At 61.2% G+C, this 19,753-nt stretch overlaps 3 protein-coding genes across 4 annotated transcripts; 1 reads left to right on the top strand and 2 right to left on the bottom strand.

The window, feature by feature from the left end:
* Positions 1-226: 226 nt before the first annotated feature.
* Positions 227-8,363, bottom strand: B4GALT2 (beta-1,4-galactosyltransferase 2). 2 transcript variants are annotated; one of them, XM_030495530.1, is made up of 7 exons: positions 7,521-8,039; positions 4,898-5,284; positions 4,160-4,395; positions 3,896-4,086; positions 3,515-3,637; positions 1,683-1,787; positions 227-1,523 (listed from the first exon to the last, which is right to left on the bottom strand). In XM_030495530.1, the coding sequence occupies exons 2-7, from the start codon at positions 5,211-5,213 to the stop codon at positions 1,373-1,375; spliced, it is 1,122 nt and encodes a 373-aa protein (XP_030351390.1). In that variant the 5' UTR covers positions 5,214-5,284; positions 7,521-8,039; the 3' UTR covers positions 227-1,372. The 2 variants fall into 2 exon arrangements, with proteins under 2 accessions (XP_030351390.1, XP_030351391.1); XM_030495531.1 differs by lacking the exon at positions 7,521-8,039 and adding an exon at positions 8,107-8,363 and having other exon boundaries at positions 308-1,523.
* A 1,925-nt stretch (positions 8,364-10,288) lies between these two features.
* ATP6V0B (ATPase H+ transporting V0 subunit b) lies at positions 10,289-16,723 on the bottom strand. The gene is made up of 8 exons (XM_030495532.1): positions 16,508-16,723; positions 13,592-13,640; positions 13,057-13,140; positions 12,522-12,599; positions 11,861-11,930; positions 11,501-11,552; positions 10,992-11,182; positions 10,289-10,604 (listed from the first exon to the last, which is right to left on the bottom strand). Exons 1-8 carry the CDS (start codon positions 16,572-16,574, stop codon positions 10,578-10,580), a joined length of 618 nt encoding a protein of 205 aa, XP_030351392.1. The 5' UTR covers positions 16,575-16,723; the 3' UTR covers positions 10,289-10,577.
* Positions 16,724-16,954: 231 nt separating this feature from the next.
* Positions 16,955-19,481, top strand: DPH2 (diphthamide biosynthesis 2). The gene is made up of 6 exons (XM_030495526.1): positions 16,955-17,115; positions 17,198-17,310; positions 17,448-17,668; positions 17,850-18,488; positions 18,631-18,816; positions 18,912-19,481. The coding sequence occupies exons 1-6, from the start codon at positions 16,957-16,959 to the stop codon at positions 19,040-19,042; spliced, it is 1,449 nt and encodes a 482-aa protein (XP_030351386.1). The 5' UTR covers positions 16,955-16,956; the 3' UTR covers positions 19,043-19,481.
* Positions 19,482-19,753: the final 272 nt, after the last annotated feature.

Here is a 19,753-nt window from a genome sequence, read left to right as displayed (position 1 = left end):
TGGTTTTGCCACACATACGACCTGGGTACCCTGCCCTAGCTGTGGCTGGGCACCTTACGGGGCAGGAGCCGTCAATGCTGTGTAAGCTGGGGGGTGTGTGTGGTGGGGGGCTCTGCCAGCTCCCTGTAGGTAGCAGCAGTGATGTTCCCCTCCCCACATCCCACCGGATGCATGAACTGCCCCATCTCAGGGCGATTCCCCCCCAACCCGGCCCCAAAAACCCCGCGAACTTTTCAAACTTTTATTAAATACAAAACCCCCGGTCTCTGCGACCGAACGCTGCATTCAACGTACGCTGAAAAAAAGGGTCAGACATTCAAATGTACAAAAGTCGCCGGTGCCCCCCTGCCCTGGCGAGCTGCCCCGCTCCCAGCCCCACTGCTCCCGGCCCCCCGCGGGGTGTGGGGGGGGTGCCGGGGCTCCCAGTCCCATGGAGGGGCACAGGGCACCTGCCCTGCACGGCCCCGGCCTCTCCTGCCTGCAGCTCCCCTGCCCCAAGGATGGGGGAAGCCAGACAAGGGGGAGACCCCAATAGTCTCCAAACTGTCTGTGGGACTCTTGCTGCTGGAAGGAGGCCCCCTCCTGGTGCCAGCCCACACCAAGAGGGGTTGGGGGGTTGAAATGAGCCCCATTCCCACCCCCCAAGTGGGGAGGGCAGGCGCAGGCAGGGGCTGCATGCACACAGCATCTGCCTTTGGAGGCAAGGGGACAGGATACGGCTGCCACCCCGCAGCCCTGGGTAAACTGAGGCACAGCGAGGGGCATTCGCTAACCAGAGGTCTCTGTTTGGCAGAGCTGAGACAGGGCCCGGCTCTAAGCACCAGACTAAAGCAGAGGAAGACAGCGAGCCGTGTCTGCATGCCCATGAGGGCAGCAACCTCACCCTGATCCTGCCTGCTCAGGGGGGCCTGGGCTGCTCCCACCCCTGGCTGGGGCAACAGTGGCTCCAGCGCTGCCGAAGGGGGAAGCCTGCACCCCGCTTCTCACAGCGCTGATGGGACCCCCACAGTTCTCCCAGAGCAGCGGAATCTCACCCTCCAGCCCGGTGTGCAGGCAGGAGCTGGCATGGGCAGGGGGCTCCTCGCCACGGCTGGGGCTGCCCCCTCCCTCTGTGCCGGGGGGTGGCCGGTCTCGTCCACCAACACACCGAGTATGGGGCGGGGGTCCTGCAAATACACTCATGGGGATGGGGAGGACAGAGAAATCCTGGGGAGCGAGGGGCCGGCTGGGGGGCAGCCGTCTCCAGAAGGCAGCAGAGTAGGGAGAAAACATCCCTGTCCAGTCCTGGCTCTCAAGCCGGGGCAAAACCCACCTTGCCCAGCCAGCCCGGGCACAGAGCCGGGTCCCTGTGGCTCTGCCGGTGGCACAAGCACTAGCCCCGGGCCAGGCGGGGGGGTGGCCTGCCGATCTCCACCGTGATGTTGGTGTACATGGGCTGGCGTGAGACCTCCACCAGCCGGTACTGCAGCGAGCTGATCCCATCCCGCTTCATCGTCATTTTGGTGTTCTGGATCTTGGTGAATCTGGTGGAAAGGGGAGTGGGATGAGGGGTGGGACTAACTTCCATAGCGTCGGTGGTGCTGGACACCCATGGGGATGAGCAGAGCAGGGGAGCTGGTGGCCAGAGACAGCCCAGTGATCGCCTGGTGTCCTGGCTGCCCCGGCCCCTGTGGCTCACTCACCTCTGCGGGTTGGGCTCGTTGTGTTTGTCCCGTTCATGCTTGATCATGCGGTACCTCCCAATGCGGATGTCGGGCCTCGACACCTTCATGCCATTCAGGGAGATGCTGGGGGGTGGAAGCAGGAAAGGATCAGAGTGTGAACACCAGGGTAGGACATTCCCTGGCCCAGAGACTTGCGGGATCAGCTCCCAGCCCAAACAAACCTGTGCCTGTTTAAACAGCACTGTGCCAAGCCAAGATCACAGAACAACAGAACAGTTAGGTTTGGAAAGGACTTTAAGATCATCTAGTTCCAACCCCCTGCCATGGGCAGGGACGCCTCACACTAGACCGTGTTGCCCAAGGCTCTGTCCAACCTGGCCTTGAACACTGCCAGGGATGGAGCATTCACCACTTTTCTGGGCAACCTGTGCCAGTGCCTCACCACCCTCACAGTAAAGAACTTCTTCCTTATATCTAACTTGAACTTCCCCTGTTTAAGTTTGAACCCATTACCCCTTGTCAGCAAAGCCAGGCCACGGCTGGGCCAGTGCCATGACTGAGGGTGCCGCATGCCCCGTGGCAGAGTGTGCCCAAAGCACCGCTCCTGCCCGGCGACCTCCGTCTCCAGTGGCCGGCAGCTGCGGCCAGCCAGCACCAAGCACACGCCGCCATCCGTCCCCCCTTCCGCAGCCCCTGCTCTTTACATTCTCCAAATGCCGGTGCCTGGCCCTTCCCTTGGGGCCCTCTCCACATGTTAAGGGCAGCCTGAAGCTCTCCCACAGCTCCACACGCTGCCTGTTCACCACCCCAAGCCCACCTTGGATGGAAACTGCAACCATGCCACCCTGCCCATGGCGACTGCAACCGTGCCAGCCTGTACACAACACCCAAAAGGGGTGGTTTGCTTGACCAGCCATTACTGGTTGTGCAGCACCAGCCACACGCTGCTCCCCTGCGCAGTGCCATGGGGACCATGGGAGAAGAGGCAGCAGTGGTCTGGATGAGGGTTCAGCTCTGGCTCATCATGCAGCTGTGCTGCAGCCTGCCGGCTGCTGGCAGAAATGCCTGTTTGGCTGCTGCACAGCCACCGCTGAGGCGCTTCCAAGTTTTGTTTCCCAGCCCTGGACGCTTCCAAGTTTAGTGTTCCCGCCCTGGCCTGGATCAGCGCCCGCAGGTACACTGCCCTGCTGGCACAGCTCATAGAGCGACACAGCCCCACCACGCCGTGGGATTCAGCCACAAGGAAGGCACGTATGGGTCTACCAACATCTTGGAAAGAGACAGTTCAATCCCTGGGGATCACCAAGCCTCAAATTGGAGGGTAATTAAATCCCTCCCTGCCTCCTCCCCCTGGGAGAAGAGAAGGCTCAAGGGGGGATCTTACTGCTCTCTACAGCTACCTAAAAGGAGATTGTACTGAGGTGGGGTCGGTCTCTTCTCCCAAGTAACAAGTGATAGCACAAGAGGTAACAGCCTTAAACTGCACCAGGGGAGGTTACATTGGATTAGATTAGGAAAAATTTCGTCACCAAAAGGGCGATCAGGCATTGGAACAGGCTGCCCAGGGCAGTGGTGGAATCACCATCCCTGGAAGTGTTCAAAAACCATGCAGATGAGGCCCTCAGTGACATGGTTTAGTGGTGGACTTGGCAGTGCTGGGGTAATCATTGGACTTGATGACCTTAAAGGTCTTTTCCAACCGAGCTGATTCTATGATTCTATGTGGCATGCCCTGTGCACGTACCCCACAAAACTAGAGCCCCAGTGCTTGTAAAGGTACCAGGTCAGTGCTCGCAGGAAGACCCCAGCACACCCCAACCAGCCACTGCTGGCGATGGGATGGCACCTACCGGTTAAAGATGTCATCGTCCTCTCCTCCCCAGCCCCAATACTCGTTGGGAAAGCCATTGATCTTCAGGAACTGGGACTTGCTCAGGCCAGAGACACCACCGAAGTAGCCGGCATAGGGCAGCCTGCAGGTTGAGAGCAAACAGGTCAGCCCCAGGAATAGGCAAAGATCGGGGTCAGCCCCACAGGGACAAGCAACAAGCCCTCTCCTGTGTCATCCTCCCGCCCAGGGTTCTGTGCCCTCTCCCACCCCTATCCGCAATTCAAGCCAGTGACCCCACGCTTGCCCAGGTGACAACCAAGGTTGGTGGCCCCAGTGTCATGCCAATGAAGCCACCCCAGTCCTGGCTAGGTGGAAAGACACCAGCCCGCAGGGCACCCACCTGAACCCAAACTTGTCCATGCCAACGGCAAAGTGCCGCGGCTGCTCGTAGCAGCGATAGAGGTTACGGTCGTCCATGGGGATGAGGTCCACGTCGCTGAAAATGAAGCAGTCGTACTCCTCATCGTCCTTGAGCGCCTCCAGGAAGCCCACGTTCAGCAGCTTGGCCCGGTTGAAGGTGTCCTCGCCAAACTGCAGGGCAGAGATCAGCGATGCCCACCTGCCCACCCCATCCCTGACACCTCCTCACCCCTGCCCATCTCACCTGGTTGATGATGTAGATGCCATAAGCCACCTTCTGCCGGCGCAGGATGGGGTGCAGGTAGTGCAGCCAGTACTTGAGGTGGTGCTCGCGGTGCCGGAAGGGGATGAGGATGGCCACCTTCTGCCGGGGCAGGCAGTCCGGGGGGGTATACTTGCCACCCTGGCGCACGTCGGGGTTCTCCCGCTGCACCCGCTCCATGCTCATAGGAGAGCTGAACTCGATGAGCAGGCGCCCAACTGCAAGAGGAGGGGCAGAGTGATGCCAGCAGGACAGGACATGGTCAGGGTCATGGTCACCCGCTGGTCCCAGCCAGGCTAGCAGAGCAAACAGGGAGGGGGACCTTCAAGGGAGATAGATTGGCACTGCCGAGGGCAGAGGATGCCCAAAACCTCTCCCAAATGGGGACAAGAGAGACTGGAGATGCCACTAAAAAACCTGACACCAGCTGTCCTGGTACCAGTTCCAGGATTTCTCCACTACTCCACCCTTGAGACCAGGCAGAAGCCATGTCCAGGGCCCATGGGAAAAGGATGCCACCATGGGCACCCATGCGAGCCCCACAGAATCATAGAATTATTAGGGTTGGAAAGGACCTTAAGATCATCCAGTTCCAACCCCCTGCCACGGGCAGGGACGCCTCACTCTAGACCATGTCGCCCAAGGCTCTACCAACGTAGCCTTGAACACACTTGGAGCCAAAGCCCAACTCCCCCATCACGCTCACCCCATATGTCTCACCTAAGCCGGGAGGTGTCTCCTGGCAGGGCTGCAAGGGCTTCTCAGTGGCGGAGTGGTTGGTGCTGGGCTTGGCGCTGGGGGACGGGGCCTCGGCACCGGCCGGCCCGTAGCTGGGGATGGTGCCGTTGGGGCGGGAGGAGTTGGAGAAGGGGTGTGCGCGCGAGGCGTTCCTGGCGTTGAAGCGGCTGAAGAAGTCCAGGTGCTGCGCGTAGACGTCGAAGTAGAGGATCATGATGATGACGAAGTGGAGCAGGCAGAGCAGCAGCACAGCCTTGCAAATCCTTTCCAGGGTCACCCCCAAGAGCAGCCTGGTCATCTTCTGGGCACGGGCAGGCGGACATGTGCGCTTAGCGGGGCAGGGGGGCGGCTCCAGCCACGGTCTCGATCCTGCTGAGACACCCCATGCTCAGGACACTGCCAGCCTGAGCCCCCCATCCCAGCGTGAACAGCACTAAGGCAGCGGGAGCATGCAGGCCTGATGCAGAGGTGATGGGCTTGCAGGTCAGTACACCAGAAAGCACCCTGGATGAGTACCGCACTTGGACGCCTGCTCTGAAGGCTCAGCCATGAAGACACCTGAGGTCCCCAGCCCTATGCAGCAAGTCTCCTCCCTGCTAAGTCCAGGGCAGACCCACTCCCCATCCCCATCAACTCCCAGCAGGGAACAGCGATATCCCCATGAGCACCACAAAGAGCCTCCATGGAGGCTGGGCCCTTGGAGAAGGTCATGCTCTCCAAAAATGCAGCCAGCTGGGATGTCCCAAGGGCACTCCCACCAGCCACCCCTTTCCGAGGCACCCCATCTCCCTGCTCTCCATCCTGTCCCCACCTGCAGCACTGCACCCCACCAGCAGCACCAAAGTGGGCCTGGCAATGAGTGCCATGCTTGCGGGGGCCCTCCTTGGGGCACCCAGTGGGATGAGCAGCTGTGGGGCAGACACTGAGTTGAGCTGAGGAGATGTCCCAGCCCCCGGGGGTGGGGGTCCCTGCCATGTCCAGGGGGGTCCAGCTTACAGCCAGCGGCAAGGCTCCTCTCTCCTCCTGCTGCTGGTGGGAATGCCCCCTGGGCTGCTGGGAGCCGCCGGGAGCCAGGGTCCCCTTATCTCCCATGACACCTGGAGCTGAGCCAGAGCCCTGCTGGGAAGGCTGCCCAGAGAGTCACCGGAGAGCCCTGGCTGAGCCAAACCGCCCGCCCCTTCCCAGCCCTGCCACTGCTGGGGGCACAGCATGGCCATGCACCCCAGTTCCTGCCCTGGCTTCTGCCCCAGTCCCTGCTCTCAGAACTGCTAGAAGAGGACAATGCGACCCTGCAAGGGACAGGCACAAAGGTTCACAAGGCCATGGGGACCCTGGGACAGGCCAGTGTTGCTGCAGGGACCCCGAGGGGGACCCCAACAAACAGGGATCTGTGGCAGGACCCCCGTCAGGAGCGCAGCTAGGACCTGAGGGTGCTGGCAACCAGCTGGGGTCTGGGGCCAGCCCACCGGCAGCTGCCAGCTCTGGCCAGTGGGGCCCCCCGGGGAGCTGCAGGGCACCCGGCCAGCACCGACTGTCTGGGAATGGGAGCTGAGATGTGAAGCGGGATCCCCCATCCAGCCCCGCTCCAGCTGCCCTCCCAGCCACAGGGCTGACACCAGCGGGCAGCGGGGTGCTGGCAGGAGCCCATGGCAGGCAGGGAAGTGCTGGAAAAGGCTCCGAGCCCTATGTCCCAACTGTGTCCATCCTCCCTTTCTGCAGGATGCAGAGCGGGGTCCCCATGAGCTCGGGTCTCCTGGCACATGCCAGCACCCCAACTCCTCATCCAGGTTTGTTCTAGAAAGTTGCTCTCTGGAGAAAAGCTGGCTTTGCTGTTATCTCCCAAACCTTATCACGGTCATGGTGCCCTATCACCCAGCACAACCCTGACACAGAGACCTGCCTGCCACCGGCGCCTGCCAGAAACCCTAGCCAAAACCCCTCGCAGCAGGCAGCACATGGAGTAGTGGCATCTCAACAGGCAGGCGGGGAGGGAAAAACAAGAGCAGGTTTTAGGGACCCTTTAGCAGGGCGGTCCACGAGGCGAGCAGAGAGAGGCGTACGACGGGAACAAAAGCGAAGCACTCCATCGACCGGCGGCCACAGGATGCCACCAACATGAGTGGGCTTAAAAACAACCCGCTAAGCAGGGGTCTGTGAAACATGATGTCATCTTCCCTACACAGCACCTTCACAGGGTGCGAGAGGCCAAAAGCAACCTGGGGTTGGGGCGCTGGTCCCCAGGGGTTCACCCCGCTGTGGTGTGTGCCATGGGGCTGGGAATGCCCCGTTTGGAGGGGATGCTCGTCCCTATGGGCTCCATCCCTTTTCCCGCAGGACATCCCAAGGCTGCAGAAGGGAGGCGCGGAGGGAGCCAATGGTCACAAGCGGGGCAAGGGGGCACACAGAGCACAGCCAACCCCTCCCCAGTTTTCCCGGTCCCCCACACGCACACAGAAACTTACTAAAAAACGAGAAACAACCGCAAAAAAAGGGGCTTTTCCGCGAGCCGGGGCGGTGCCACCCATAAGAGACCGGGATCGCATGCCGCGGGTCGCACCCCGGGCCTCCCCCACCCGGCCAGGCCTGTCCGCGCCGCTGCACTCACCGCGGCCTCGGGGCTGCCGCGCCGCCCCGGGGCCGGTCAGCGGCCCCCGCCGCCGCCTCCTTCTCTTCCTCTTCCTCCTCTGCCTCCTCCAGCCCCGGCCGCCGGCCCGCGGGCTCCCATGCCCGGGGCTGCGGGGGGGCCTTGCCGGCCGGGCCGCCGCACCACCGAGAACCGCAGGGAGACGGGGCCGCGCCCGCACGCCGGCTCCGCCCGCCGCCGCCGCCGCACCGGGCGGGGCCGCCGCCGCTGCCCGCCCTTCGCTCCGGGACCGCGCTTCCGCCGGACCGGGGCAGCCGCGCGGGGGCCGGGACCCCACGGGCACGGACCCTCCACCCGCCGCGGGATGCTCGATGCCCACAGGCCTTGGGCCCAAGCGCGGCCCCGGCACCCCCCGAGCGCCCCCGGGCACCCCGGGCCGGGGTGTCTCGGTGTTCCCGTCTCCCCTCCCTCCCGCTGCCGGGAGACACCCAGAGCGACTCCCTCGACGCGAGTGTTGGGTTCAGCGCCCGCCACGACCTATTTGTGCCTTCCCCGCCCCGTTCCGTGTTCCATTGCTAGGAAACGCTGAGAATTCCACTCTCCCTACCACAACGACGGCAACAAAAGATCTTGGTCTGGTCCCACCGCGAGTTCAGCCCAACAAGAGTAACTTCTGTGCCATCCGCAGCCCGTCCCTTCTTGCCAGCAATCCTATGGCATGTGTTGGGCGGCCCCTGTCCCCTGAGGGCTCTGCTTGTGCCTGCGTCAGGCCACTCAGCAAGGGCTTGCCCTTCGCCCTGCAACTACTCCCTTCAGAAGACAACCTTACAGCATAGACTGGAGCAGCACCCAACCAGCCCAGCCCTGCTGGAACTTGTCCAGCTTCTGCCTCCAGCTCTTGGTTCGGCTCTTCAGCAGGTGGCATTTCCCCCACCAGTACTTACATGCAGTCCCCAAATCATCTTTCAACTCCTCCTGCTGCTGCTCCTTAAATGAGACAATGTGCAAGATGCTGGAGCCCTGCTTAAGCTTTTTCTCCATGCTTGGGCAGCACGTATTTAGCACACCCAAGTCCTAGAACTCAAGCACATGGACCTAGAACAAGGGAGCAAAGGGGATGCTCGCCTCACCATGGGAGGCAGGCTGTGGGGCACCCTACACACCATGAGCTCAGCCCTGGTGGGTCTCATGTCCTCGTAAGAGGCCCATGGGCAAGTCCAGAGCCTGTTCTGGCTGTGATACACACAGGCGGGATTTGAAAGGCACAAAAGCACCTCAGAGAGGGAGATTTCTCTGAGTGGGTGGATTTCTATCAAGCCAAGGCAAGGCAAGACCCATCTCTGAGAGACAAATAAGTAAGCCTTTCAAGACAGTTGTTAACCAGGAAGATGATTAACCCATAGAGCAGCTTTATACCACCAGCACAGGCTCTCCAACACCAGGCACCTACTTCCTGAATCCAGCCCCATGAGTCTGGTGTGGGTCTGACGAGATGGCAGCTCCCAGGGCCTTCGAGTGTCCCTGGCCTGCAGCAGCAGCAATGCCAGAGGATGACAATACAGGCCTCAGACAGGACAGGCAGAAAAGCCAACACTCTTTTTTCTGAGCAGGCAGGGCCCAGCTTGTGTCCCTGCTATTACCTGGGACACATGGAGCTGCTGTCACAGCCCCCAGCCCTATAGGACAGCCAGCAGGAGCAGTGGTCTGGTTTGCCCCAGCAGTCTTCCCTGCACCCAGGGCTGAAACACACTGCTGTCCCGAAACATGCAGGACAACGTGGAGCAGAGCCAGGAGACCAGCAGACCTCAGAGAGGTCACGCTGTCCTAACCCAACGGCAAAAATCAGCAGGCGTGAGCGAACCCTTCCCTGGCTCCAGCAGCCCCACCGCTGCCCCAGCCTGTCACATCCAGGTGGGAAAAGAGATGGGCAGCTCCAGGCATGTATCTGTTCTGCTGCAGCACTCACAGCACCGGGCATCAATGCTTCCCCTGCAAAGGTGTTCTGGCAGCACAGCAGGATGAGGGCTTGTGCTGGATACAGCAGACTGCAGAAGCATCAGCTCCAGGCTCTCTGCAGAGCGGAGGCAGGAGGACCTTGTTCTTCCCTTCCCCCAAGCAGCAGATGAGCTGCAGGCCCAGCTCTCCACAGCCACTTCCCCACGCTGTACTCACCGCAGGCAGGGGAGGGAAGCAGAGGAGCACAAAGCATCCCCACCCCGGGACCTCTGCCAGGGCCCCCAGGACCAAGGGGCACTGCAGGATGGGGAGCCCGGGCACCCAGCAGCACCCCGCCACCAGTCACATGAGGGAGCTGCTTGGCTGGAGGACAGCCTTGGAAGGGGCAAATGCTTTTGCTTCTCTGTCCTTCTGGTGCTCCCCAGCTACACAATGGGGCTATGGACACTGTGTGCTAAATTACCTGGATGGGAGCCAAAAGCCCAAATCACCTTGTGCCTGTGGCTCCAGCATGCCTTGTGTGGGGCTGTGCCAACGCTGGTAGGAGCCTGGCAGAGGTAGCATGGAGCTGCCTGATGCCTGCTCCAGCAGCCTCCTACCTGCTCTGGGCAGCAAAGCAGAGCTTTCCCACAGAGTTCCCACAGCCCGGAGAGGGCAGCCTCTTGCAGGCTAAGCTGGCAGCAGGGTTAACCCCACAGAGAGAGGGCACACCAGCCTCCTGGAGCAGAGCGGGGACTCTGCCAGAGGGGATCTTGAGCAGGAGGTCAGCCTGAATCAGCACTTGCTCCCTGCAAGCCTCCCGGGTGCGCACAGGGCAGAGGAGGAGCTGCATCCTTGGACGAGAACCATTATTTATTTCACGGACACAGAATTGCACTGGTGGTGGATTCTACACATACCAGGGACACGCAGCAGCAGGGCCCAGGCTGCTGGGGCAGAATTTGTCACACAGAGAAGTTTGTTCCTTCCGAGGGGCCACTGGGTTGGCAGGACGGGGCTCTACACAGCCGGGCTCCTGCTCCCGCCACCGGGCAGCTCCCACCCCAGTCAAGGATAGAAACATTAAATAAGTATATACAGCACCTCTTGGGGTGGGCTGGAACGGGCTGGGTGGGACAGGGCTCAGTTGCCCATTTTTACTTTAGATGTCTAGGAAAAAAAAAACACAGAGGTTAGGCTGTGCCCCACAAACCCCAGCCCAGCACCCCAGTTCCACCCAAGCACCCTAGGACCATCCAGAAGCTGCAGACAGCTTATCACCCCACTGATAAGACATGAGCATCACACAGGGTGCACCCAAGGTGACACACTCAGTGACAGTTGCTCAGAGGGACCATCAAAAGAGTTCACACTACTGCAAACAGGCACAGAATGCTGTGGGGAGAGCTGTGCCACCCCAAACCTTGTGAGCGGCCTCCCTGTCCCAGTGCAGAGCATGGTGCTGGAGCCAAGGTGTGTCTCCCTGGAGCTGAAGAGCACTCAGGGTGACAGGCACCTTGTGCTCATATAACCCTGGTGGCCCCAAGAGGCAGGTACCTGCAGGATAGCAACAATGACCCCAAACAGCCCTATGGCACTGCCAAAGATCTCCACAATCAGGATCTTGACGAAGAGGCTGGCGTTCTGAGCATCAGCCAGGGCAGCCCCGCTGCCCACGATGCCCACACAGACCCCACAGAAGAGATTGCACAACCCCACAGTCAGGCCAGCCCCAAACATGGAGAAACCTGTGAGAGAGAAGCACTGTGAGAGCAGGGGGTAACCCCCTTCCACCTGCACCCAGGGCATGCTGCAGCACCTCTGCCTCCAGCTGACAGAAGAGCCAGAGCTGACAAGCCCCAGCAGCATCCTCCTGGGTGCATCCCGGCTCCCACAGCGCCAGGCCAGCAAGTGACAGCACCCAGCTGGGTGCAGGATTGCCTTGAGAAGGTAATTAAAAAGCCACCTTTTGGCAGAGGAGTCACAAGTCCTTCAGACACCTGCAGCAGGTGGGTCAGAATGTGGCAGTGAGGGTGTGGGAATGCATGTGACCAAGCAGTCCTTACCTGCGTGGTAGTTGCTGGCTCCAATCTCCTCTGGAATGACTGCAGAGAAAGGCTGAGACAAAGCACAGGGCCTGGGTTAGCGGTCAGTGGTGTCTGAGAGAGGCCCCTGTCCCCCATACAGCATGAGGCAGCCACATTTTGGCCAGAGCTGGTCCCTGGATCTATGTCTCTGGGTGGCTTCATGATACCTGCCTTGTGTGCGCTTCCCAACCCACTCTTCAGTGTACACAAGGACTACTGCACAGACCACCAACCCAGGGGCTCACAGAGCCACAACAGTGCCCAAAGTCCCCACCGCTCACAACACTGGCCCATGCCTGGCTGCCCATCCCCACTGCAGCCCGCAGGGGCAGCCCATACCTCAGCCATGTTACTGATGACAATTGCCATGATGATCCCGTAGATGGCCACGGCCTCACAGAAAATGATGCTGTGGGAGAAAGCTAAAGTCAGAGCACAGTGTCCCAGAGCAGCCCCCGCCACTTCATGCCCAGCCAGCCAGCAGCCAGACCCCCTACAGCCACATCTGAGCCTGCCCCACTGCTGCCAAGGGCAGAAAGGCAGTCCTGCCTACCCACTGCTTTCCACTCAAACTAGGGGGAGCTGCCAAACACGAAGGCTGGGTGTTGGTTATGCTGTGCCACCTGAATAAGCAACAACAGCCTTGTGGGAAGCAGGCCTGGGCAGCCCTGCCCTCCATCAGCCCCCTTCTGCTCCTTAGGGGAAAGGCTGTGCCAGGTCTGGCCAGGGGAACCCTCTCCTGGGGCAGGAAGTGTGATCTCAGGGTGTTTGTTTTGAACACACTGGGCTTATTCACTGCATGATATCACACAGTGACTTTTCAAGGCAGCACTCTGGCTCCTTTAGAGCTCTTTGTTTTGAAAGCAAACAGCATCAGCAGCTCAGCAAGGAACAGTCTGCCAGCAGCACCCAGCTAGAGATAGGACAGGAGCCTCTGCACCAGGCTGGGACCTGCCCCGCTCAGGCGCAGCATGAGCACGAACCCCAGGTCTGTGCTTACCTCACCAGGTTCTTGGTTTTGATCCGAGGTGCTTTGACTCCACCACCAATGATGCTGGAACCCGTGATGTAAATCCCCCTGTGGCAGACAAGGGTGGTTGGTGGAGGATCTGACACTCACAGAAGGATTCAATAGGGAAAGCAGGATCTTCCAGCTGAGCAAAGAACAGGGCTTGCAGCTGGGGAACACTGCGGACATGGCCTGTCCACCCCCAGGGTACATGTGGTCCCAAGCTCCACCGTCTACACCAGCAGAACTGCTGGGGCACTAGAGCGACCACTGCATGGCCTGGCTCAGGGTACAGCTTCCCGAGAGGAAGGGATGTCCCTGCCTCCGTGCTGCCACCTGCAAGGTGGTTTGCCAAGACACCCCAGGAGCACAGCAACCTGGCCCCACTGCTGTGATGACCCACACAGCCCCACACCCTTTCATGTACATGCTGTTCTGCCCCTGCTCTGCCATGGGGAAACCACAGTGTACGCGCAGCTACTGAGGTAGGACAGCAGGAGCCTGCTGAAGAGCCAGCCCCACTCACCAGGCAGCTCCCACCACTGACAGGGAGATGGCCAGGCCAATGCCCAGGTTGCACCACATGAAGGGTGAGGTCTCCAGCAGGAACCTGGAGATGAAGAAGTGCCCTGAGTTAGCACACAGGCTGAGCCCCCGTAGTCATGGTGTACAGCCCCAAAACAGGTGCCCCCCCACCCAATCATGCAATCTAAGATGGGTTGGGTACTGCCAGACAGTGGACACGAGAGTCTCTCTCTGCCAACCAGCAGACAGCCTGCATGGGCTGAGATCTTCCTCCCAAATTTCCACTGTGAAGGGGAAGCCTGGGCTGGGAAGGGCAGTAATGGCTGCACCAGGGCCCTGTATGGAGCCAGCCACACACATACATTTGCTGCACCTATCCTGCCTCACACAGAGCAGAGGCCCTGCTCACTACAGCTCTTGCTCCCCTGCGATGCATGACCACTGCTCAAAAGCGAGTGCTGTTCCCTGCAGGCACTGCCAGCACTGCCCATCTCCTCATGCAGCCCTGCAGATACCAGCATTTACAGGGAACTCACCAGGCCACATCGAAGCGGAAGCCCAGGTCAAATATTGTGTAGCAGATCCCTGGAAAGCAAGAGTGACACAGAAACCTTCAGACAGGCACCAGCGACCTCCCGGCACTGATGTTTGCTCCCACACCTATGAACTGCCACAGCAGAGCCCCAGGAGCACAGCACAGCATGCAGGAGGGTTACTGGGAAGACTGGCTCAGGCATGCAGAGCTTTGGGAAAGAGTGTCCTCCCCAAAGTCCTAACCCAGTGATCCCAGCACTCCCACATTGGCTCAGGACAGAGACGGCCCAGACATGCGATACTGCCAGACCCCACTGTGATACTCCAGTCTTTACCCAGAAGAGGATCACAGTGGTTGTTGCACCCATTTTCTGTTCCCTGACCCTGCTGAGCACCCACAGGCTGTGCTGGGCTACAGGGGCAGCCCAGCAATCCTGGGCAACCCTGGGGCAAGGGCAACCCTGTCCTGGTTTTGGCCACTACAAACTCACAGCCCCAACATGGTCTCCATCCACATCTCCCAGTGGCTGAGCTCCACTGGAGAGCCATGGCACTGGGTGACCAGCTGAGAGCTCTTCTCTCACAGAGAAGGCAAGAGGAGCAAGGCTGTGCCCTGACTGACCATCGCGTGCTGCTCCACCACCATCCCACCATGGTCTGTGCCGCTCCCCAGGATCCCATTAACACCAGAAGCTGCAGCTGCCTCCCAGCACTTCCCTTTCCAAGGCTGTGGACATTCAAGACATGCCTGTTGCACTCAGTGTTTCCCCCGGGGTTAGTAATTTCTAGATAAATTGTACTCCAACACAGGCAGGAGACACCAAAGCGCAGCTCTGAGAAACCCAGACAAGCTCTTCCTCTCCAGGAAGGGATTGCAAGGACAGCTTGCCCTGCTGTACCTCGAATGCTCCTCTCCCACGCTGAATTACAGCCGGGAGTCACACCCAGCAGCCCTGCACACCCCAAGCACAAGGTGCACCAAACCCCTGCCTTGCTCTGAGCTCATGAGCAGGAACACCAGCTGCAGACCAGAAGAGACACTCGCTCTTTGCAGGGCTCACTGTGCACAGCTGGAAAAGAGACAGTGACCTGGCCCTAAGGAACAGATAAGCACAGGCAGCATGGCACTGGCTGCTCCACAACAGATAGAGCGAGCGAAGGGATGGCTCTACCATCGCTGACCAGAGCCAGTGTGTGATGCCAACCCTGCGTACAGCCAGGAAAAGATGAAATGGAGACTTCTGATATGCTTAAAAGCAGCAAAGAGGTCACAGAACGTGTCCTCCAGGACAACTCATCCCAGGTGAGGGCCTTGGCAGTGCAGCACAGGGAGACCTGAACCTCACAGCAGGGATGTCCCCATCATCCCTGTGTGCTAAACCCCACCACGTGGGCTCAGCACCCCACACACCAGGACAACATACAAGCACTGCCAGGCAAGCTGGCCCAGAAATGGGAAGTGGTGATGCTCGTCACTCCTCCCGAAGCAGAATCAGGGTGCCCCTTCCCTGCAGCGACACACACAAAGGAGGAACAGAGCCACCGTGGTGGTGAGGGGGGAAGCCACATCCCAGCCTGCACGCCTGGCGACCTTCAGGGATGATCTCTACTGTGATGGCCCGGCCAGCCAGTGACTTCTGTTTTGGCTTTGCTGCTTGGCTGGCGGAGCAGGAACTGAACCCAACCAGCCCCAACTGCCCTCACTCCCCGGGAGTAGCAAAGAAATGCTACAACCAGCTCAGGGCAGATCCTGAGGGCATCTTACACCTCTTCAAGAGCAGGTGTAGCCTTAGATTCATATACAAAAGAAACAGGGTGAAAGACATTTTCCTGTGAGCTCTAGCTCCCAGCCCTGCAGCCATAAGGACAGAAAAGAGTCAGGGCTCAGGTCAAGGAAAGAAAGCACCAAGAGACACCACCACAACACTGCACAGAGCAAGACCACTTCCTGCTCATGTCTTCTCTCAAAAGGGATTGCAACAGGGCAGGGGAAGTGAAGACCATCTGGGCTCAGCTTTCTGATATTTTCCAACAGCCGAGTTTGCGCTGGTGTGAGCCCCATGATTCAGAGAGCACAGTAAGGCAGCCCTGAGCCCGGCGCTGGGTTCACCAGGCATGAGAAACACGAGGGAGTGAGACACCCTCCGCTTCTGACTCGGTCTCTCCCCTCACCCGAATGCTGAGGCAGGAGCCAAGGCCTCCCCAGCCTCCGCCTGACTCGTGGTCACTTCGCCCTGCACTGAAAGAGGAAATAACCAGCAGCTCCAGCACAGAATCTACCCCCTGCGTATTACATCCACCTCAGTGCTGCTGAGCCCGATGCGATCCGCAGCAGAGCCTGGGCTGCCACAAGCTGCAGCGCGGCCACACACCAGCTCTGCGACCATCCAGATAAAACTGCACGTTTGCTCGTGCTGTGGCAAAGCAGGAGGGGGATCTCCTCTGCCCAGGAGACATCAACAGTCACAGCCTGGACAAACAGGCACCTGCCTTTACCTCCCCTGGTCTGCCAAACCCAAACCCAGCGCTTGACTGGCCCCAGCACCGTTCCGCTCTCACACCCAGAGAAGCAGATGGGCTGCTCAGGCCGGGCAGGCTCAGGGCACCCGCAGCCACACGTCCGGGGCTGCCTGGCAGTTACACGGCGCTGCGGGGGGCTCAAACCCTCCGAGGAAGCACCCGAGAGCACCGGGGGGGGGGGACATGCAGCCTGAGGAGCCCCCCAGCAGCGCTCCGGTGCCGCAGCCCACCCCTCCCGCCTCCACCCCTGAGCACCCCAGCGCCTGTCAGCGCTGCGCCCCCCTCCCTTCCCCCCGCCCCGAGCCCAAACCGCAGCGCCCAGACCCCCTCCCGCCCCACAGCCGCCGCCCCCCAGCCTGTCCCCGCCGCCCCCCGCTGCGGGTGGCCCCGGCGCTGACCGACGCCCAGCATCGTGGTCCAGAAGGCGAGGCCGAGCCCCGAGTACAGCAACGCGAGCCCCGTCATGGCGGCGGCGGTGCGGGACGGGACGGGACGGGACGGGACGGGACGGGACGGGACCGACCGGAGCGGAGCGGGCCGGGAGCGGGCGCGTCACCTGACCCGCGCGGAACACGTGAGCGGAACCGCAGCGCCCGGGCGGGAGTAGAGTGACGCTCCCGCCTCTACGGCGCCCGCTTATTGGCTGCCCGGCCTGACAGCGGCGAGGGAACTACATAGACCATAACGCACCGCGAACAAACGCGCCTTTCCATTGGCTGCTCTTCCCTTCCTCCGCCATACCGTGAAACGCCATAGGCTCCGCTTTACCAGGGGCGGGGAGGGCGGTGCCTTCTGCCGGACGCAGGCGCAGAGGCCCGCGGGGGGGCGCACCGGGCCCCGCGGCGCCATGGCAACCGCCTTCAGCAGCGACGGCGAGGCCGCACTGCGGCGGGCGCTGGGCCCGGCACCGGCACCGCCACCGGCACCGCCACCGCGGGGCGACCTCGACGGCTTCTACGAGATGGGCCGCGCCGCCGCCTTCGTGCGGGCCGGCGGGTTCCGCAAGGTGAGCGGGGCCGGGGGTGGAGGAGGCCGGGAGCCGCGGGTCTCCCCTCCCTGCTGCCTCACCCCCGCTTCCCCTGCCCTAGGTCGCCCTCCAGTTCCCCGACGAGCTCCTGGCGGACGCGGCGGCGGTGGCGGCGCGGATGGAGGCGGAGACCGCGGCTGAGGTGTACGTTCTAGGGGACACCACGTACGGCAGGTCGGTGTGGGGCCATTGCGGGGTCCCGGCGGGCACGAACGGGGCTGCTCGTCCCCTGCCTGGCAGGGCTGCTCTTCCCCCGGAGCGGGACGAGCTCGGCGGCGCAGAGCCGGGCTGACACCGGCTCCTCCCCGCAGCTGCTGCGTGGACGAGGTGGCCGCGGAACACGCGGGCGCCGAGGCGGTGCTGCACTACGGCGCGGCCTGCCTCAGCCCCTGCAGGAAGCTCCCGGTGCTGCACATCTTCGGGAAGCAGCCCTTGGATATCGGGCGTTGCGCAGAGGCCTTCCGGGAGCTGTACCCCGACCGGCAGAGCCGTGTGGTGGTGCTGAGCGATGTGGTCTATGCCCATGCGATGGGTGAGTGCGCAGGGGCACTGCTCTGGCGCTGCTCTGAGCTCTACAGAGGTGCTGCAGGGGGAGCAGGCAGGCGGTCCCCAGCCACCGTCAGCCTTGGTTTCCATCCTCTTGTCCAATTTGCTGTCCCATCTGTGGCTTGGATCTGCGGCTGTGTTTCATTCTCACTCCTCTCTTCCTTCAGGTGAGCTGGAGCAGCAGTTGTGCCCTGAGTACCCCAATATCATCTTCTCCAGGGTGGTGTGTGGAAACCCTCCTGACCCCGCACCGCCCGGGGAGGAGCGGCGGTTCGGTCGCCAGTTCCTGGTGGAGGCACCGGGAGGGCTGCAGGACTGCGCCATGTTCTATGTGGGTGCCGAGAGCCTGGCTCTCACCACCTTCATGCTGACCTGGAACCGCTGTCCCTTCAGCTCCTTTGATCCCGCCACCGGCTGCGGCCGCCGTGAGACCCTCAATGTCAACCGGGCCCTGATGCGGCGGCTCTACCTGGTGGAGCGGGCCCGGGATGCCCAAGTGGTGGGCATCCTGGTGGGCACCCTCGGTGTGGCGGGCTACCTGGATGTGCTGCAGCACCTCCGGGAGCTGCTGCGCGGGGCTGGCAAGCGCAGCTACACGCTGGCGGTGGGGAAGCTGAATCCTGCCAAGCTGGCCAATTTCCTGGAGGTTGATGTCTTTGTCCTGGTGGCCTGTGCTCAGAACTCCTTGCTGGACTCTAGTGACTTCTACCGGCCCGTTGTAACCCCCTATGAGCTGGAGCTGGCCTGTAACCCAGCCCGTGAATGGACAGGGAACTACCTCACTGACTTCCGAGACCTGCTGCCAGGTAATAGCTAAAACCAGCTGCCCAACACCCTCCTGGGGTGCATCCTGCCTTGCTTCCCTGCCTGGAGGCTGTGCATCCTGCTGCTCTGCTCCAGCTGGAGGATAGATGTGAGCACCAGGCTGACGTTACTGTTTCCTGGCAGGTGCCTGTGCACACGTTGAGCTCCCACCAGCCATCCCTGCAGCAGAGCGCGTTCCTGATGTCTCACTGATCACGGGGGAGATGCGTGCCACCCACCTCTGCGACCCCCCAGCCTCCCAGCTGCCCCCCAGCACCGCCCTGTCCTGCAGGGACCAGACATGTGCTCTTGCGGAGATCAGCCCTGCTGGTTTGTGATTAGATTTCACAGTGGGGCTGAGCCCCGGTGCAGGGACTGTGCTGCCTCTCCCTTCCAGTAACAATTCCCTTTTTCTCTTCTTGCAGCCTCCTTCCTGGAGTCCCGCAGCTGGCGGGGCCTGGAGCGGCAGCTGGGGCAGACGCCCGTTTCCAAGGCTGTGCAGGGCCGACGAGGGATCGCTATTGCCTATGAGGATGAGGGGCGTGAGCAGCCCTGATTCAGCAGCAGCATTGACAGCCAGCCATGACCAGGGCCGTGTGGGGGCCCAGGCACTGCCTGCCACCACGTGTCAGGCCCATGAGGGTCTCACAAGAGTGGACCTGCCACCATCTGGCCCCGTGGTGGATGTGGCCTTCAGTCATAGAACCATGGTGGGAGAGCAGGAGTTGCCTGTGTTTTTGGGGATGCCAGCAGCACCCTGACACTCACAGTCAGGGCAGCAGAAGGGCCAGGTGAGGTGCTTGGCCCAGACACAGCCTCAAGGGCTCCCCAGGGCAGGGCAGCTTTGGTCCTACATGGAAAGGTCACTGCTCCATACAAGCCGGCAGCACCAGGGAGTGAGGCTTTTGTGGGTAACTGCTGCTAACTGAACGTGAACTGAACAGGACTTTTGAGTCCTTCTAGAATAAAACATAGGCTGAGGAACACAGGAGTGATACCAGGTGTCCCAGAGTGAAAACACAGAACATGGACATCCCCTAGCCCGCGTCAGCTAAAACCAGGCCAAGAGAACAGAAGCCCAGACCTGGGACCATCCAGAAATGAAAGCCTGATCACAAACTGGGCTGGGGAGCTAAGGCAAGGGGGAGAGGGCTCTGAGTGCGAGCAAGCCCTTCACCTGATCTGAGCAGTGTGGGGCACACACATCCTGTGCTGCAGGAAGGACCCTGCATTCAGCGGGGATGGAGTCCGGCCCCTTTCGTGCAGG

This window comes from Strigops habroptila, chromosome 8 (genome assembly GCF_004027225.2).
Source record: "Strigops habroptila isolate Jane chromosome 8, bStrHab1.2.pri, whole genome shotgun sequence".
Taxonomy (NCBI): Eukaryota; Metazoa; Chordata; class Aves; order Psittaciformes; family Psittacidae; genus Strigops; species Strigops habroptila.
The sequence above is the reverse complement of the archived record's forward strand: the minus strand, read 5'-3'. Positions and strand labels throughout refer to the sequence as shown.